The sequence below is a fragment of the Ambystoma mexicanum genome, chromosome 9 (assembly GCF_040938575.1).
Source record: "Ambystoma mexicanum isolate Mex_15411 chromosome 9, UKY_AmexF1_1, whole genome shotgun sequence".
NCBI lineage: Eukaryota > Metazoa > Chordata > Amphibia > Caudata > Ambystomatidae > Ambystoma > Ambystoma mexicanum.
Genome location: NC_090931.1, coordinates 683706062 through 683727166, shown reverse-complemented (window position 1 = coordinate 683727166; position 21105 = coordinate 683706062). Strand labels below are relative to the sequence as shown.

The 21105-nt window shown below is 45.6% G+C and overlaps 1 protein-coding gene across 1 annotated transcript in view; it reads right to left on the bottom strand.

Annotated features, from left to right (window-relative positions):
- Positions 1–21105, bottom strand: part of ICOS (inducible T cell costimulator) — a 70729-nt gene that overhangs the window by 11349 nt on the left and 38275 nt on the right. Inside the window, exon 2 of the mRNA XM_069615552.1 lies at positions 12792–13148. Coding sequence (XP_069471653.1) covers positions 12792–13148 — 357 coding nt within the window. The remainder of the gene's footprint in view (positions 1–12791; positions 13149–21105) is intronic.

Here is a 21105-nt window from a genome sequence, read left to right as displayed (position 1 = left end):
CCTGTGGCCCCAGTGAACTATCTCCAACACAGACTACTGTGCCAAGCCCCTAGAGAAATTGGCATACCAGCAACTTTGGTATTATGTTCCAATCAAGAGCATTGTGCACATGGCACAGCATAGATTTAACTCAAAAATGAAAAGAGAGTCAACACTCTTATCCTTCTGAGTCACATTAAAGAGAGACATTGACACACCAAGAGCACATGTCCTCCTGGATATCTTGGCTGCATTTGACACAATCAGCGATTACATTGTCTTGAAAGACTTGCAGTCATAGTACAGGGCCTTGCGCTATGCTTGAGGACATTTTGCTTTCTCACAGGACAGAGGCAATGTGCAAATCTCTTTTCAAACATCCCTTCTTCCCCTGCAAAGTCATCTGCAAGTTACCACAGGGTACCAACCTGTCACTCTTCACTTCAGCATTTAGTTGACCAAACACACTGAAATGGTTGGCAACTAAGGTCTCACTTGCTCTAGGTATGCTGATGACACACATTGACTACAAAATAAAACCGAACATCAACTAAAAATTAGCCCAATATCGGAAATTGCCTCTCGTGAATAATCTCATAGACGACCACCAATTGACTGCAACTCCCCTCAACAAAACCAAAATCAGAACACATCACAACTATTTCTGGCCGGGAAGAAATTGGAAGCTGCCCTCAATCCACGTCAACACGTCAACCTAAAACAATAGTTAGAAGATGTTTTTGTTTTTTTTCCACTAAGATCGATGGTTCTATGTGATATTTAGAATATTGAAGTCTGTATGCAAAAAAAGAAAAAGAAATTCCAGCTGATTTGGTGCAGCCTTCAATATTTGTAATTATCACAGATTCGAGGGTTACACCTGGCAACCAATCCCTCCACCAAAACCCTTTAAATTCAGGGGTTTCAACGGCCAAATCCCCTTTTCCTTCCCACGCCCCTTCTACCAAAAACATTCCTACCCAAAAAACCCTCCCCTCAAATACACCCACCCTCTCCCTTCATGACACAAGCTCTTCCTGACCCCCGCAAAAACACACTTGCACTCACCTTCTCCCTGACCACCTACCCGTACCATCCACACTAAAAACATTCCCTCTTAACATACACACAGACACATAAATACACAAACATTTTCCTGCTATACTCGTGTCTTCCGTCTTGCACCTGGCTGTTCCTGTCAGCCCCTGTGCGCCCTTGTGTGCAGCAAGGGGTGTGACAGTATGATTTAGAAAGATCGCTCTGGGCGTACTAGGAACACATATATGACATGCCATACACTCAGCACATTTGATCACATTACTTTCAGGAAATCCCTAAGGTTATGACTGTTCACCAGCAGGAACCTCATTCAGGGAGTGCCACCTCCAAGGGAGCAGGTGACTCCACTCATTCGGGGAGTCACCTGCACCCTTGGCAACTCTTCTGCTACACATGTCCCTGTCTATGTGACCCCTGGAGAAGGGATCACCAAGGCAGGGTCAAAACGAAAGTAAAGCGAGCGCTAAAGAGAGCCTTGTATACTTTTTAAATGTTCTCCCCTTTCCCCTTCCCCACCCCTTAGCAGCCCTATGGGGATAGGGTAAGGGCAAGAGGTTGGAGCTTCTTTTAACATAGGTAGCACATGTACAGGAGAATAATTCTGGCATGCTGTGTGTGCAAAGATAGAAGACCACAGGGATGAAGGGATTGACACTCTGTGTTACCACTGGAGAGGGCCTGCATGAGCAAGAAGCTCACAGAGCTGGTGCCATTCTAAGTCCACCATTACTCACCCACAGTATGAGCCAGTCCAAGGGGGGGTGAGCTTAAGCCAGAGATAACCGACAGCTTTGGAACGTGGTGCAAAGCATCCAAGGAATTAAGGAAGCGTAAAATGGCTACCCCGGTTGCCGTAGCAACCTCCAACAACATGCTGCCGAAATCATTCAACGCCACAGGCCTGTGGTCCTATTTGCTGCCCCGCCCTGCCAGCCTCTCCCTCCCGCCTTAAAGGGAGTGGGCCGACAGGCGAAGGCGCAAGGAGAAGGCTGGCGGACAAGGCCTCCAGTGCTCTTTGCAGCTCTTCACTGCTCGTCGCCTGCCGTTTGCCTATCTTCTTTTTAGAGCTGACAAGGTAAGCGGTCCGCTACTCCCAAAAGGCCCCCACTTATTGGTCTTGCCACTAGGCTAATAAGGCTAGGCGCCCATACCTATTCGCCCCATATACCTCTCACCCACCGTCTTCACACCCCAGGAATAGGAGCTTGCAAGCACGGCTCCATGTCTCACCTAACACCAGCAGCGCACAATGGGCAATGCTTGTCAATATGACTTCCAAGTCTGCCAGCTTCCGACCCACACTGGCCACAACTGCTCCACACTGACCTCACACAGACACACGTGTCTCGAGCTTACCTGAAGACTTACACAGTAACGCCGGACCACGAAGGAACTCCGGAATACTCTACCTCGCACAAGATAATTACACCGGCCAAGGCCATGCCTCACACTGAACAGAACTCTGCCTCCCCTTATGCTCCTAGCGCTAACCGCCGTTATGCTACTACTGATGTTGTAGTCACTAGAATACTGCACATACCTGTAGTCAATTCTGTTGCTAATGCTCTAACCATTCCTGATGCTAAACCTACCAATCCAACTGTTAACATTCCAAATGTCACGTTACCACACCCATCTACGGCCAGTTCTGCCTGTGCTGAACTGTTTGCCACTGCCAATGAGGCCCGTACCTCAAACAATGCCACTGCAAATGTTACTGTTACTAATGTCATGTTGCCACATTTTACTACTACCAGTTCTGCCCCTGCTGAATTAACTGCCTTTGACAATGAAGCGCATTATATTGATGAGGACATTCATAACGCTACCGATGTGAATACCAACCTAAATACTGCGATTAACTGCCCCCACTCCAGCCTACCTAAGCCACCTCCCACAGCCACCGTCACCCTCCAGGAGCCCCACATCAACTGTGCCCTGGTCAATGCCTGCTCCATCAATGCCCATGCATTCGATATTTATGACATCATCACCACCCACAACTTGGACCTCCTTATGGTAATAAAAGTTGGCTACATTACGCCTCAGGTCCTGCGCTATCCCTGGCCCTCCCCCCAGGCTACTCCATCACCAGACAAGACCGCCTATCCAAAGGTGGTGGTGTAGCTCTCATAGCTAAAGACTCCCTCGCCATCAGGAAGGTGGACAAAGCCATGGGGCCTCATTATGACTCTGGCACTCCCGTAATGAAGGGGGCCGGTACAGGACCGGGCCCCTTCATTACGGGAGCGCCAATGATGTGCTTCCCTTTGCGGGACCCGGATCAGACGTCTGGTAAAACCAGACGTCTTTTCCGGGTCCTGCGAGGGGAAGAGGGAGTTAATAACGGGCCAGTTGTTTTGTGCCCGTTATTACCTCCCTACCCATTCCCATTGAGCCCTGTGGGGGCTCAAATGGAAATGGGGAATGGTTCCTGCAAGGAGGAATTACCGGGTCCTCCTATGTCGGAATGACCCGGTAAATCCTCATTGCAGGAACCCGGTAATGGAGCCCGGTTTGGAGGCAGCCATGGTGCTAATAGCACCATGTCTACCTCCAACCTCGTAATGAGGCCCATGGACAACAACAGCGACTACCTCCAACTGAAACTCAATCTATCATATCACAGCACTATCGCCATACATCTTGTCTATCGCCCACCAGAACCTATAAGCACTTCCAAGTAGCTCTCACCCACCTCCTATCAGACAATTTAAAAAAACACACCAAAGCTATCTTACTTGGTGACCTCAATCTAGGCCTTAATGACGCCATGGAACAAGCTGCCAAGTCACTTAACCGAGCCCTTGAGACCCTAGGGTTCAACAACTCTGTCACCGGCCCCACACATACACAAGGCCGTACACTTGACTCCCCTAGCCACTCTAGTCGCCAGAAGCTCCCGCCAGCTCACAAAGGAAAGGATCCTAGCTTACCTACAGGTACCAGCTTTCAGGCCCCAATTCTTCACTGACCCAGAGGCTGTGGCGCTATCCTACAACACTGCCATCACATCGGCGGTCAACTCCATTGCCCCGCTTAAGCCCCGCAAAGCTAAACAGACCAGCCACACTAACGCTTGTTTCACCTCAGACCTCCTCGAACTCTGCTCCAAAAAACAGACTGCCCTATCCCGTTGGCAAACCACCCACTCTGACGCTGACAAAAAGGACTTCCATATTCGTTCAAAAGAGTACAAATAAGCGATCATCCGCGCCAAAGCCAACTTCTTCGAAACCAGAATCTCAGAGGCTAAGTCAAACACGAAAGAGATATTCTCCATCTTCAGAGAACTAGAGACCCCCTCGGACACCCCCTCAGAACTTGACTAAAGACAAGGCATGGTGCACTGAAATCCAAACTGCCATGCGTAACACACTGAACACTCTCCAATCTAAAAATCCAAACTACCCAACACTCACTAACCAACACGCCCAGCCACGTCACTGGTCCATCCTCAGACACTGCTGATCTCCAGTCGGCACCCCTATTCTCAATCAAAGCAATTCAGGAACAAGACATGATCAACCATCTAATTGCAAAGGTGACATATGCCCAGCTGCTATCATTAAGGAGTGTGCCAACTCCCTCGCGCCATTCCTGACAGCATTCGTTAATGCCTCCTTTGCCACAGGAAAGGTTCCCTCCTACCTCAAGGAAGTTTGGGTGCTCCCGCCCTTAAAAAAAAAACACTCTTGACCCCACATCTCCAAACAACTACAGGCCTATTACCACCATCCCTTTTTTACTCCAAATACTCGACAAAGCAGCTTATCTGCAGGTGCAACAATTAATTGAGGAGGACAAATTCCTAGGGCTGCGCCAATCAGGCTTTCGCCCTGGGAATGGGACAGAAACCGCCTTCCTGACCTTAAAAACCAGATGGACGATGCCAGAGACTTAGGTAAACCAGCCCTACTCCTACTCCTCGACCTCTCCGCAGCATTTTACCTCGTAGACCACGACGTCTTATGCCACCACTTTACTACCACAGCCAAATTCTCGCCCAATGCTACTGACTGGATCCCATCCATCTTAAAAGGAAGGACCATGCAAGTATTCTCTGACTCAGCATTCGCTTCACCAACCATCATGCTATGTGGGGTGCCCCAAGGCTCTTGCCTCTCGCCCACCCTATACAACATATTTGCACGTCTCTTCTTCCTCATCCTCGACGCCCTGGGTATCTCCTGCGCCAACTATGCGGACGATACTCAGATCCTATTCACACTCACAGGTGACTCACAGGTGACTATGACACTGACTCATGAACCCTCACCTACATATACTACACCATCCAGACATGGATGGCAGCCAGCGGAATGTGCTTGAACTCAGACAAGACTGAATTTATCTTGGTGGGTTCCTCCGACACACTCAAGAATCTCGAACCCAATTCAGCCACTTCATCATTGACTCCATCAGAATCTCAGTATCTGAATCAGTGAAAACACTGGGAGTATACTTGGACTCCAACCTGTCCATGACTAGGCAAGTCAACCTGATTGCCTGCGCAGCAGCTTACCATGCCAAGCTCCTGAATGCAGCCAGACCATTCCTCTCTATAGAGAACTGTACCAACATAGCAAGAGCCATTACCGGCTCAAGGCTAGACTATTGCAACGTTCTCTTCTTAGGCACCTCAACAAAAAACCTAGACAAATTGCAAGTCATCCGGAATAGTGCACAACGTGCAGCTATGGGCATCCCCAAAAGGGAACACATCACGGCCGCCAGGCAACAAGCCTACTGGCTCCCTATAAAAGAATGTGCAATATTCAAAGCACTCGCCATGACCCACAAGTGCATTCACCTCACAGCTCCTGCCTACCTATCAAAAAGGATTCACCCATCCACTTCCGTCAGACCCACCAGAACGCCCTACTCTAACCTGCTCACCATGCCCCTGGTCATAAGAGTTATAGCAGGTGGTGCCAGCTTCCCATACCTAGCTTCCTTACAATGGAATGCCCTCCCTCAACCATTGTGTGCCGAGGCAATCCGAAAAAGCTGCTGAAAACCATGCTCTTTGCCTAAAACCACCTCTGCACTTACCACAGCATGTCGACATACTTAAATGTCTATATAAACTGCAATGTATATTTAATATGTGTCTAAGCTGTATAAATACTAATCCTGGAAATGTATAGTCAACCTGTATCCGCCTGTAAATAAGTTCCCCTTAAGTAACAGTGCCACGATGCCCAAGGACTGTTTGTGCGCTATACAAATGTAAAAAATAAATAAATAAATAAATAACCACAACCCTGTTCTCTAAATGGTGACCTTAGATATTGGGTCGCCGGCCTATCCAAATGTCTATGGTGGGCAGCGAAAATCTATATCAATATGATCAAACATGGGGAACCGATGGCATCTCAGGAAACTGAGAAGAAGTCAGTTGCACTCCCTGAAGACTACTTGTCGCACTGTATGAGCTTACTTCAAGAAAAATAGGCACAGGAGGTTACATCTAGTAGGAGTGATTTTTCAAAATGTCTTGCCGACATGAAGTTTGAGGTCGCTTCATTAGGCAAGAGAATTTATGCACCTAAAAAGGGAATCTGATGGAGAGGATGCCCCACAAACAGGATATTTGGGAACACCTCAATAATCAAATATCCTTACTCTTAGAAAATAATGCATGCATGAATATTTGATATCAAAGAGATTAGCCAGTGGCAGTACAATATGTGGAAGAGCATGAAGTTTGATGTTCCCGCTGTTTGGGAACATCACACTTCCAGCCCGCTCCGATACGCCTATCAGATAGTGATCAAGGAATTTTCATCACAAAATAGGGTATAAAATTCAGTCAGTCAAAATTCCCCAAAGTGGGCATTAGCAAATGGGCCCATACATGGGAACAGGTCCTTATTTCTCTGCTGTGATTTTGCTGAACATGTTACCTCAGCAACAAAAATAAATTCTTTACATCCTGGTCCCCCAGGAGGAAAAAAAGAACAGGATCCCAACAGTGACCCCTAGCCTAATGAATACCTGGCATACACATCGCTATGAAATTCCAATTAGGTTCTGATCCATACAAATATCCACCATATACTGCGCATTGAAAAGTGAATTACTGTACCATGGGCGGGTTTGTCTACTATGTCAACTACCCAAGACCCTCCTCTTCAAGGAATGGCTCCTCCTTAACACCTCGGTTCACACCCCCTCCACTCATCACCTAGCATGCGACTGTGCAATTTGCTCCCCTCCTTTCCTCCTCCACTTGCTCGTATGTTCCTTGTTGCATAATTGACCCTTCCTCCCCTCCCCTGTTGCTAGTTCCTGCTGCCTTATATTGACCCCTTGCAATCTGCTTCCTTCGCTGTAGACTTCCCCTTCTGGCTATTAAAACTCTCTGGCGCTTCTCAAAGCTAGTTCCATGCTCAGTAAATACAATACAAATATTAATAATATTGATAATAAAATTAATAGTAATAATAATCATAATACTAATAATCGTAGTTGCTGTGCCCTGAAAACCCCACCAGGTACTAAATATCTATCACATATTAAGCTGTGGGATTAGCTTTTGCCCTAGATATGAAATGTCCATCCGGTACGGTATTATAAAAAACCCACAAGGTACTTTCCCATTAAATTAGCAGTCTTTACAGCAATTGCTGTCCCTGCTGCTCTGTGGTAGTAGTGTAGAGGGTGGAGGGGTGGCTTCCAATTGGAGAGAAAGGGGACTTGCTTGAAGGAAGAGGGAGCTGGAATATATGATTCAGGGTGGGGGCTGTTAAAGTCCATGAGGGGTTCATGTACACTCCGCTATCAGATACTTGTCAGCCTTCCATTGAGTCCCTCCTCAATTAATGCTTGTATGAAGAGATCAATTTGCTGCTGAAAAGTAGAAGATGTGGTTCTGTTCTTAGGGATGTGGTGGTAGCATTTGGAAGACTTGGCTCGGAAAATGTGTCTGATTATGTCAAGTTTCTTTATCATATATCATTTATTATATATACATACTTACAAGTGCCCATATTTCCTCCTAGCTTTCCTACCTGTAGAACATGACTTTTGTGGCTGTTCTGAGCCTCTAGGAATAAGTAGAAGGATTGTGCCCCCTGCATTGTCCTGGGCACTAATTCATCATGCCTAGGCTCACAGTAACATCCTGGCACTGTGGAAGTCTTAAACATCTCACCACTGACACAGCATGTGTCCTCAAGGATTGTATGCAAAAAGACAAGTCTAGGTTGCTCTGGGACTATTGTGGAGTTAGTGGTGATAGTGTCCTGGTGCAGAGTACAGTGTATTGTTAACATAAAAGAGTGAAAAAATGAATATTTTGCTTGTTTTTCAGGGAGGTGTGAACATGGCAAATTTGCATTTCTGACATACAACCCCTCTCAAATGATTATTTTTTTAATCAAAGAGATTTCCAGGTGTACAACCTGAGCAGATCACTGTTTTTTCTTGCCTGTGATTCTATTTTGGGGCACATTCACTTCTGCTTTGCGCACAATGGGCCTCATTACGAGGCTGGCGGCTGCGGAATGAACGGTGCCGGTAAGGGACCGGCACCATTAATTCTGGAACGCCAAATTACGAGGTCTGTAGTGGGTCCCGCTCTGGATGCCTGGCCAGACCAGACGTGCAGAGCGGGACCCGCTAGGTGTACAGGAAGCTAACAACGGGCCCGTCATTAACGGGCCTGTTGTTAGCATCCTCCCCATTCCCATTAAGCCCTATGGGGGCTCAAATGGTAATGGGGATTTACCGGGTCTGGGTCCAGCGAAAGGGAATTACCGGGCCCTCCAAGGTCAGAATGGCCCGGTAAGTCCCCTTTTAAGGGACCCGGACCCGCACCCAAGTTTGGGGGTAGCCATGCATCTAAAAAAAGCATGGTACCTCCAAACTCGTAATGAGGCCCTATAATGTCTTTGCTTTGGCTGTCTGGGGGACCTTTATTGCAGTTCATTGGCACACTGGGGTGTGCCTTTGTTGGCTTGTGACCCGAGAGCCTCCCTCCTTGCTCCTCAACCCTTTGGGGTGGACATAATGAGGCATAAAGCCCTGTACAAAACATTTAGTAGCCTCATGTTAGCAGTCAAAGTATACTAAAATAACATGAGAAAAGGGTCCCTTTCTGTCACTACATACAAAAGTACAGACATCAGTCTCGTCTCTACACACCCTGTTGGGTGGCACATCCAGCTCCTCCTTTCATATAAACTAATGAACACACCCTGCATTGGTAGCTCATGGTATATTTTCTTATAGAAGACTAAGGGCCTCATTACACGGTAGGCGGAGGACCAAGGTGCTATTAGCACCTTGGGCCATGCCGGTAAAATACTGGCACCGCCTTGGTGGAAAGGGGAATTACCGCCCTATTCCAAGGTTGGCGGGGCGGTAATTCCCCCTTCCTTCATTGCCCTTCCCCATTCCCATTTTTGCCCCATAGGGCTCTATGGGAATGGGGAAGGCGCTAATTACGGTGCCGCAAATTGCTAAACAGCAGACGTTAAAGTACCTACCCGCAAAGGGACCTCGTAGTAAGGCGGTAAGGGTTTACCGGTACCGGTGCCCTTACCGGTACCGGTAAACCCTTACCGCCGTCCGTGTAATGAGGCCCGTATTACTATCTCACAATGAAATGCACTAAAGTCTAGCTCTTCATGACATGGGTCAAACTCTGGTGCCATTCACCCTCCATTCACTTACCAAAAACATTCACACTTATGCACCGTGTAACCTTTTCTATGCCATTCTTGGCTCAGGCTTGATAATCACAGAACTACAATTTTGGAGTTTGACCAGTATTACAAATTATAGAGATGCCCAGGCAAATAATCCACCAAAGTTCCAGGATTGCTGAGCCGACTCTCAAGACTCTCATGCATCCAACATTATATCCTGTCCTGGCTTACAGCTCTCCAAACCGGCAATAGAATCTCAACCCAATTACCACCTTCCTTTTCCAGAACCATGGTCTATCTAACAAGACCGACTCACTGTCCTGCCCAATGCTATCACAAAACATTATTTCTCCCACTCTGCCTCTCCCTCCTTGTGTTCGTAGTATCCATTTCCCACTTTCCCAGCCTCTTATCTTCCCCTCACACATTTTCCTGTGGGCCAAAAACGCCAGTCCACTTCCATGTCTAGGTGCTCTGATACTACTATGGTGGTCATATAGTACAGATTATAAACATATTAACATAATATGAAATATGTTGCCTTGAAATGACCTAGGTGCTCAGATAGTGTGCCCTGCAAAGCTCAAAAATGGTGGCAGTTGTGCATAGATTATATGCCAGAAGCGTTAGCAGATGTACATCATTGTTGCAGAGATGCCTAAACACTATGGGCCTCATTACACGGAAGGCGGTGAGCCATGGCGCTATTAGCGCCATGGCTCATGCCGGTAAAATACCGGCACCGCCTTGGCGGAAAGGGGATTTACCGCCCCATTCCAAGGTTGGAGGGGCGGTAAATCCCCCTTCTGCCATTGCCCTTCCCCATTCCCATTTCTGCCCCATAGGGCTCTATGGGAATGGGGAAGGCGCTAATTACGGCACCGCAATTTTGCGGTGCCGTAATTAGCTCCGAGGTCCCTTAGCGGGTTGGTTTTTAACGCCTGCAAAAAGCAGGCGTTAAAGCACCAACCCGCTAAGGGACCTCGCAGTAAGGCGGTAATGGTTAACGGTCACCGTTACCATTAACGGTGGCCGTTAACCATTACCGCCTTCCGTGTAATGAGGCCCTATGACAGGCATTCTCCAAGATGTTTGCCAGGAGATTATCTAGTCAACATTGCTGGTGATTTTCGAATTGCTACACCATCCGTTGTATGTAAAAAAAACAATGTGAGTAAATGCCCAGATTATGGAAGAGAAAATGAACAGAGCCTGTTCCAGAAAAGCCCTTATAATGTTGATAAAATGCCAGGATTTCACTATAGCTGTTGGGTAGGCAATGCATATCAAGGCCCTTATAGTTCCCTGCCCTTGTTTTCAGGATCTTCTTTTGGCTCACCTGTTTACAGATCTCCTTAGATGTTTCCTTTGACCTTCTCCCTCTCAACTCTCACATATGTGTTGTCCCTCCTCTGTAATCTCATCCAGTGGATCATCATTTATGTATTCCAATTGGTCTCAGGATCCCATCGCTAAACAGAGTGGTCTCCAAAGACCGTCATGCCTGTTGACCCTGAACAGGACAAACAATTGGCCAACTATTTTCTGTATCCAGGTCTCTCATAGGCACATGGACTACCGTTTCCCCCCAGAGAGTGATTAATAAAAACACAAGAATTAAAATAAATGTATATGGAGAAAATATGTACCCTATCTTACAAGTGTAGTGATTTTCAATGAGTTGATGTGATCTCATTTGCCACAATCAAGTAAGGCTGGACGAACTGCTCAAAAGGAATTGACAATTTTCAGGGGTCAATGAAACTAAGTTCAATGATCCTCAAATATTCATAAGTCACCATCACAAGAGTGCTACAACTAGAACAAAAGGCCCCAGTCTAGGGCACGCAGGTGACCTCAAATTTCCACCCAAAGATTTCAGAGAGGTTCTAAATGTGAGCTGGTCATGAAAATGTGACGATTCCGCAAACATGTTCATGCAGGCTTACAATCAAGATGATGTTCGGCTCTCCTTTGCTGCTGAAAAAGTGACAATATCACTGCACATACTTGACATCTGTGTAATGGCCCCTGGTCAAGAGTAGAGCCATTCTCACATGATTCATCATCACCTTTACCATTTGAGCATCACTCTAGACTCGGGGTCTGCAACGTGTGGACCTCCAGATATTTCAAAATATGTCTTGTGTGATCCCTCGCCAATGACTATGATGGATGGGGCGCATGGGTATTGTTATCAAGAACATCTGGCCCTCCAAAGCTTGAAGACCCCCTTCTTTACGGCCATCATCTTATGCCTCCCCCAACCACATCAACAGAACCACTCAACACATCAAATTGGAATTCAAATCTGAGATGTGGCCATGTGGCTGACTTGCTCTCTTTGGTGCCCACAGACATGTGTTTGAATCCGGGCCTTGGAAATGAACGAAACATCGGCCTATTTTGGGAACAGCACTTTATCCTCTTCTCCCTAAATTATACATATATGTCATGTAAATATGTACAAACAACTATACAGTTTGCTCCCTGGCAGTGCCTCAATTACATGTTTGTAGCATGTTTTCCATCGCATCTTAATTTCTGAAATCTCAACTGGAACCCAGATGCCATGCTGATATATGTTTTAAAAGCCTCTGCGTGGCAGATATGTTCCTGCTATAGTAACATGTTATCAGTAAAGTGCTTTCAACCAGATCTGCACTATATGAACCAGACAACATCATTTAGAGCCAAAGGAAAGGCAAATAGAAGATTAAGGTCAGACGGGAACCATTTCATTAGGGTGCCCCCACTCTGGCATGCCCACCCATGTCCTTCAGTTTGAAACTATAAGGTTATTTTACAAAGTCTAGAGCAGGGTTGTCCAACTCTTGGATTTTCAGGATACCCCTCAATAATGTGCAAAATGTGATTCTAAAAGTGTACACATTTTCTTTCATGAATATTAATGAGGGATATCTTGAAGGCCCATCAGATTTCCCACTTTCGAGGCTTGGAGTTGGACATCCCTGGTCTAGAGTCATAGTTATTCAGTAAAGTCTTTCCAAACTTGGTCTCTCCCCATAGACCTCCAAATTTAGTCCATGAAATATTGAGACTGGTATATGAATGCATGCTTGCTTTCTGACTTACTGTGTACATACAAATATGTTTTCCCTAGGATGAGATTATCGTAGGGAGGGGGGAACAATATCTCCAACCGGCAAAAGTAATAATCGGTGTGGCTGGTGTCCAGATTTGCGAGAGAGAAAGACAGGCCATTGGCCGACCTCCGTGCGACACACTGTGCTTGGTCAAGACTTGGATAGTTGAAATTTTTGTTGGGTCCCCAGTAGCCAGCACAGACCGCCGGCCCTGTCTGGTTACCCTTGAGCAGCGTCAGTTTGAATTCTTCAGTGATATTAGGCAGGACGACGTCTTTGCAGGTCAGTTCTGCCTGTCCATTGTGGAAGGCTACCACCACAGGTGGGCTGTCGATTGCAATGTGTGCTGCAAAAAAACAAAAGAAAACATGGGTGACCTTGAATGAAAACTCTACCTGAAAAACTGCACGTTTCCCAGTAACACAGATGGCAAAATGAGAAAACATGTACCTGATAAACAGAAAAGATCATAACAATGTGTCCACTAAAACGGGTGAATTTAATTTTTTACCAAAAGTCAATGTGACACTTTTGGTGGTTTTGTATTTCTTTTTTTTTTTATTTTGAAATCACCAAATGGGCATTTTTTTTAACAACTCCACAAATTAAAAAAAAATTGCATTTTGGCAGCTTTCATTTTTACTTTGTGCCTACTTTCTGCCTACTTAGGTGGAACTATATCAAAGAACCCCCACATTTACTGAAATAATGTTTGTCGCATATTCTTCCAAATGTGTATAGAAATTATGTACAAAATTGATTTGTGGAGTTGTTAAAACTGTCACCCATGTTTATTTTTTTGCAGCACACATTGAAGACGACAGCATATGTTCTACCACTTCTGTTGTCATCATTTGCATTAAGGAGTAGAGCCTTAGTTGTATTTATTCTGTGTAGGTTTCTCCAAGAACTTAGAGCACTATACATTTCTGACATTCATGGTGCCAGTATCTCCGTTAGATGTTTCTGTGTGTCCATTAAAGTTGTCGACCGGCTCATAGAAAGTTGGTCATATGTCAGACATAAATTAGTTTGAATTCTATATTGCACTGCTCACTGCACCTCACTGCACACAGCAAGCACCTCAGTGTATCCACACCATACAGCAATGGTCTTCCTTGCCCTCCGCCCATGCTGCTTGCACCTCCCCTGTCTCATGTCTTGTGTTCAGAGGACTGGCTTCTGAAAGATGGATATAACTACTTGATGCATTGATGCCATTCTTATTGGACTAAATGAGCATAACATGCTAAGGTTTTTTGATGTATAGGATTTCAAACTCTAGAGACCAGGTCAGGTGCAGAATATATTGCTGCTATTTGACTTGGATGTCTGTGGGGCTCCTAAGGCTGAACCATTGCATCCCCTTAGCGTATTACTTTCAGTTACTCACATTAATGGGATCAAAGCTGAAGTGCTTGACTTTTTAGACTGCACCAACATGGTGTCAACGTTTCTTTGGAAATAGAGATACATAATAAGAGAATAGTCTAGAGTGTGATCTTTATCTTCATTCCCCCTCCCTTATAACCTTCTCTGTGTTTCACTCCTGAGTATGAGTTGCCTTCACCGCTCAGGTCACCCCTCTTTGGGGGTGATTACAGATTTGACAGTTGTACCGCCAGTAATACTGTCAAAAGGAATTACTTTTACCACATGCAGTAAGCATGGGGTAACTTGAAATGTCTGCATGATGTAGAGTCATGCAGATCCTTCAGTTACTACCCACTTGGAGCTTCATAGGTATCCATGGGGAAATGCAATATTACCTTATGCTGGATTAGTGTAGTAATGCATTTGTGTGGAGGAAAATACCTCCAAACAATAACTGTGGTAAAAGAAGAGCTTTGGTAACAAACTCTTGTTTGACAGATGATAAAAAATGGGTTATTCTGGAGTACAAAAAACAAGGGGAGTCCTGGGAGTCTCTCTGCCAGACATTAGTCCCAGTTACAAGAGCCTTACCCAGATTCTTTAGCTCACTATCTTTCACAGAGGAGAACTATCCCAAACATATCAATCTTTGTCCTGCCCAGGGGCAGTCCAGCACTGAAATGCTAGGCAATTCCCCCCTGAACAAGAGTACCAACAGCAACCCCAGACACGTGTTTCGGTCTGGTTGGGCCTCATCAGTAGGGTGGAGCTGTGCCTCTCTAAGAATAGTGAGGAAGGGGTCCACGTCTGGATTTCCCTAGTAACTTAGGGTGAGACCCAAAGTTACTTAAATATGCAAAAAACAAGGGGGGTCCTGGGAGTCTCTCTAACAGACATTAGTCCTGGGGACCAGAGCCTTATCCAGAGGAGTGCATGTTTTACCACGACCACCAAACTTGCATTCACCCTTTGTCTTTCAGTTTTTAGTCTTGAAAAAAGGACATTCTCTGTACTCCAAAAATATTTAAACATATTGGCGGTCAGTTTCCAAGGCCTGGAGTGTAAAAGTGAAATGTAAAACCAAGGTGTAAGTAGTTTACAGATCACTTTTACACTAGGATTTTCATTTGATTTGAATGTGGAGCAGGGGAACAGAACGGAATGTAAATTCTTTCCATGCACTCCTCCTCCACCTTCAAATACCAAATGGTTTTGCGACAGAAAGATTGTTTCGCCTGCAGTCTACCTATTTTCAGCACCTGCTAAAAGCAGGTGGATTTCAAGGGTATCCATTAAATGTCCTCTGCCAAGTGCATGTGGCAGGCAGCAGCCTTTACACATTTTTGGCAAAAAAGAATGTAGGATTGCAAGATCTTGCCAACATTTTTCATTGATGACATAACCCTTCTGCATAAGTAAGGTGTCATTACTATGCAGTGGTTTGGATGTGATCATATTGTCATGGTAAAGTTGATCCAGGTATTGAACAACTTATTATGGCTCCTGAAATACTCTTATTTGCCATTTTATGTTTTCACAATCATTCTGTTGGGATCCAAAAGAACAAATCGGAATCCTCTTTTCAACTCTGGTATTAGTACCAAATATGTTTCTTTTAGCCATTGTCGTTTTCTGATTAAATCAGAAGCAATAAGGATGTTTGCCTTTATAAATGAAGGGCATTGACTTTTGCGCTGTTCGAAGGATGAATCCTATATGATGATGTCTTAATACCCAAACGATGAAAAGTCATGGATGCACCACTTCTAGATTTAAATCATTAGGCTTGCGGAATCTCCAAATGTGGGTCAATAAATGTTTCGATCATTTTTGGAATCCATAGTTTGGTGATGGCTACTGAATCATCATCCTCAATTTTCTGAGGGTTATAAAAGAATAAAAATGTTAATCTGTTCTATCTCTAGCCTTACATTCAATAGTGGCAATTTTTTATTCCAGTCCCTTATTTTGCATATGCTCCAAACATCTCATTATGTGGTAAAGAGAATGTATTCTCTTTTTAGCTTCTGTGAGTCTCCTAGAAAACAGGTTATGAAAAAGGGCTCTTGGAAAAACCCTTTTCTGCCCAGGAGGGCTCCATGGTAAACAAAAATACTATTGAACGGGTCGAAAGTTCAATCCTAGAAAACAGATTCATATTTCTATGAATAGCACACTTCTTCTTGGCCATCCTTGGTACACAAATCAAATGCACCAATCTACGATTTGAGGTCAAACAGCTCCTAAAACATTGCTGTAATGTCTTAATGAACCGAGTGGAAAGATTCAACAACTGATCATCGGTTACTTATATTTCCAATGTACATGCAGTGTTACTCACAATACATATATTGCTTTCTTCCTAAATATCTGTCGAGCTATAATGAGAATATTAATTGTAATGTGAAGGGCCAATCAAGCATGATGCTGCTTGCTTTAGGCTGGAAGATGTGCTCCAGATGTGATTCCATTTGCAAGCATATGTAATAAAAAACCTTTGGATGCCTCTTGATGCCATATCTGATTTTTCAATGTCCTCCCAATATGTGGTTTTAAGCTTTTCTTGGAGTGGTGAACTGGGATGTCAGCATCAGGTTATGCAATGTGGGACTCCATCCCAGCTTTGAAACCCATACTATCTGCATTTCCACGCATGCTACTTTACAGACCACAGTGCCCAGAAAGACTATCATGCAAAAGTAAGAATCTCACTGCTGAAAAATGTTTGTCATCATGAAATGGATTTCTGATCTCATTCACATACTCCTCTGAATCAGACAATGTGCAAAGGCAGTTCAAGCAAAACGCGAACTATCGTCATAATAACTTTGTTTTTGTTTTGTATGGTAGGTGCCACCATAGATGTTCTAATGTCCTTGAACTGATGTTACCATTGCCTAATTCAATGGTTTCTTACAGGTGTTACCGTGTGAGGCAGCTGCTCCAGAAAATAGGTGGCCACCTTTAATCATTGTAATGAAGCAGTAATTCATTGACGCTCTTCTGGAAAACCATGGCATTATGAGGAATGTAGATAGAAGACTGATGCGTAGAGTTTTGCTAGAAATTGGCAGTTTAATGGCCCGTCTGCTCGTGATTCCATCCAAGAACAACTTCTAATTTGTGTCTGCATCTTTCTGGTCCAACAACATCTTCACAGATTGTTCATTATTGATGTGGCTTGTTTGATCCTGGGAGGGTTTTGCCATCTTTCTAACAGCTGTTGTGGCGAATCCTCGATCCGACCTCGCATGCCAGATTTATCTGATGAGAAGAGGAGGGGTGTGAAATAAGGAAGTGCAGGCCAGAGAAGCAGGTACGTAGAAAAACAAAATGCTACACTATTCAAAGAGAAATTGCAGGAAAAAAATGGGGAAACTTCCCTAATGATATAAAAACACGGACATCAATGATGAGGATGGAACAACCAAAACAATACTTGGCAAATCTGCAATTTTAAGGTGGTGAGACTACCCCCACACCAAGATGAAAGACCCTTGCAGTGGAATTTTACAGGAAATATTGGATTGGCTCCCACTAAGCCTGACTAGCACTTTCATTGACAAACAGTCCACAGGTGGCGCAGAAGGACAACAGTTGGCGCTTTGCTTACGAGGTTGGGTGGCATTTCAGAAGTTTCCACCGAGGTACTTGGCGGTGAGCCAGGACCTGGGGGCTGATTCATTGGCATAATGCTATACAATATTTTTGGGCACTGTCAAGACTAGCATGTGAATTCATGCCACCCCCAGCCACAAGATCCAATCCCTCCATGTTCCACACATGGCGCTCATTAGCCCTGATAGCTCCCATAAAAACCTGGGTAATTGGCCTCAGGAGGCTGTACTTAGACACCCCCTTGGGTACATGCCCAGAAATAAAAACCCTCATCCTATACCCCACTTGCAGAATGGGCATGCATGTGGAATGATGTGTAGCTTGTATAGTTCTCATGCAATCTTGGCATGCCATTCGTTTCTCTCGTGCCTCCCGCACATCTACAAGAACTGACATATCCATCCCACAAGGATTCATCAACATCAAAGGTGTAGACCCCAAGCATGTCCATCTCTATCTCTGCACCTCAAAAGATCTAATGCTTTTAATGGAGTAGGGTATAGTCCTGTACATGAAAAACATGCAGCATGTGTAGACCTGAGCTCAGTAGTGCTCTGCGGAGCTGCCTATATGGTATCCTTTACAACTCTATTAAACCTTCCCTCCATCACATTTCTTTGTACGTGAAATTGGGAAGTGGTATCATGTTGAATCTCGCTCTGACTGAGAAAGTCTGTCATCTCCAAAGAGAAGAATTGCACACCGTCATCAGATACTCTGGTCTTTGGGGACTCCTACTTAAAGAGACCTAAAGAAGAGACCTTGAGAAGAACAATGACACTTTTGGTGTTGATGCCGTCAACAAACCTAATCTTCAGCCACATGGACCAGTGATCTGTGTAGACAATAACATAACGATCAAGGGGCACAGGGTTGTGGAACTGCCACAATAGATTAATTACAAGCTTGAGCCTCGGGTCATGCGGAATGCTAACAGGAATGATGGGTGCTTGTCTAGGGCTTAGAACTCTGTCAGTGTATTGGCAAAGTGGACATAGTTGCACAAAGCATTTGAAATATCTCTGTGCCCTTCTCTTGGTGATCATGCCCCCAAAAGCCACTTTTGGGCAGCATGTAGTAGCCTTTTCTCATGCCAATTCAAGGTACCACCTGATCGTCTCTGCAAAATATGTCCTCTTGCAGGAAATGTTCATCCTTCACTTTGTGGAGGGGATGTGGAGGTGCTTCTTCCAGGACTTTCCAGAAGTGGGGAATTCTACATTGAGAAATGGCATTGTGTAATTTATTACTGTGTTTTTGTCAAGCTGCTAACCAACTCTCCCCGTATTAGTGCAAAGAGTACCCTGCGAGAATCCAGGGGATGGCTTGACAGTCAGCACTGGTTTGATTCTCAAATTTGTACACCTTAATTCATACAGACAACCTTTCCAGTCTGGGCGAAACACTTCCCAGGCGGGCTGTGGTCTGTCTGTCTGCAGGCCCTCTTAACAGCAACTCCGTGCCTCCAGCGTCTCCTCAGGCAAAACCTGTGCCTCCCGATTTGCTTCACTACGGCCATGCACCTTAACTGGCACCCAGCAGCTCCACTCAGCAACAGATCCTCCTACTACAAATGAACTGCCGCTCTGCGCACAGGACATCCAGCCCTCCTTGCACTAGCTGCTCTGCGCAAAAAGGTAAGGCTTCCTCACTAGCCAGCCCCTTGGGCCAATTTCCAGAATCACTAGCTCCTCCAGAACGCTGCACCTGGGCTCTGAGCCCCTCCAAGGCTCACTTAATGGGCTCCAAGCCCCTCTGCTGTACCGCAATGGGCTACAGGCCCCTCCTACACGCAGCTATAGGCTCCAAACCCCTGCATCATTGTCACTGGCCCTTAGCTCCACCAATGTTCATTTCTTTGCTGACAGTCTCTTGATCCTCGCTAACCTTTGCCCGCTCTTCAGCTGGCAGGCCCGCTGGCTCAGGCCCTGGCGCTGCCTTCTACATTCTGCGCCTCAGGATCCAGCGCTGCCCCTACCTGAGAGGATCTTCTTCTTTGGTTGGGGGGCAGTGCATGTACCTTCCTTTGAGCTGTCCCCCCAGCACAGCCAGCATCCTCGTTGATCCGAAAATCGCTCTCTTGTTCTAAGGCTCCATGTGGTGATACCACCAGGACAATTCTGTCCTGCCTTCCGCAGAGAGCAGAACTCTCTGCTCGTATGAGAGACCCTTCTGGAGATGCTGGATTTTGAGGCATTGCAATGCTTGATAGTGGAGAGGGCCAAGAAAGATTGCTTGAATGGATGACGCAAGCTGCTCTACCAGCCTCGCTAGTTCCCTGAGTGAGACCCAGCCCTGTGACATGAATAATTTTATTTCTTTTCCAATTGCATTGACCTTTGCATGGGGCAGGCTGAGCGTCCCTAACGTGCAATCCACAACGAAGCCCAGAAATTCCATTGACTGAGATGGGTCTACCTCTGACTTCTCCCATTTGAACAGAAATCCTAACTCCTGCAGTAGCGTGACCATGCATGCCACCTGTTTCTGTAGCAGGTGTCTGTTCTGACACATCAGGTAGACGTTGTACAGGTAGATAATGAGCTTAAAGGGATGACTGTGCTTTGTCGAGGGCGGCAAATGTGTTGACAAATTTGCTAATGTCCTTGATGAGGGAGTCACTGAAGAGCATCCCCTTCGCGGCTCCCCATCCCGCTAGAAACTCAGGATCGAAGGTTTGCTGCTGCTGCTTGGTCTCCTCTGCCAGTTGCCATTCCTTTGCAGGGGTCAGCTTGTCCTGACATCCCCTGCAGGACCGATCGATGCCCTTGTTGATATCTCTCCCGAAATGCCCCATGAAACAGAGCATGTGCTGGTCAATCTCCGGAGTCTTGGCCACTTTGTTCGGCAGACCAGATCGGGGACAGTCGGCCCTGATCCTGTTACAAGCCTCTTTTTCCAGAGGCATGCGCAGTCACTTCCCCAGGTAAGCTGCTATCCTCTCTGGCGGTTCCCACTTCACTGACCTGGGGTGGATGAGGCTATCTTGGTCGAATAGGTCGTCATTCTCCCCTGACCTCTTGCTTTTCCTTTTTTTTGAGGCTTTACGCCGACCCCCCCGCATCTGAGGATTGATCTTTTCTCTCATCCAGGCTTTTGAACCCACGGGGGGCCTTTAAATCAGTAACACTTCATACTCTGGATGGGATGCAGAATAACTCTGACACCAAATAATAGGACCGACTCAGGAAGTTGGTAAAAAGTCTCTCCCTACTGTTTAACTTTCAATTGTCTAAAACAGGGAGTTAGAATGGACATCAACGGACGTCGCGCAGCATAAGTCCCAAAGCATTTCATAAGAAATCACACAT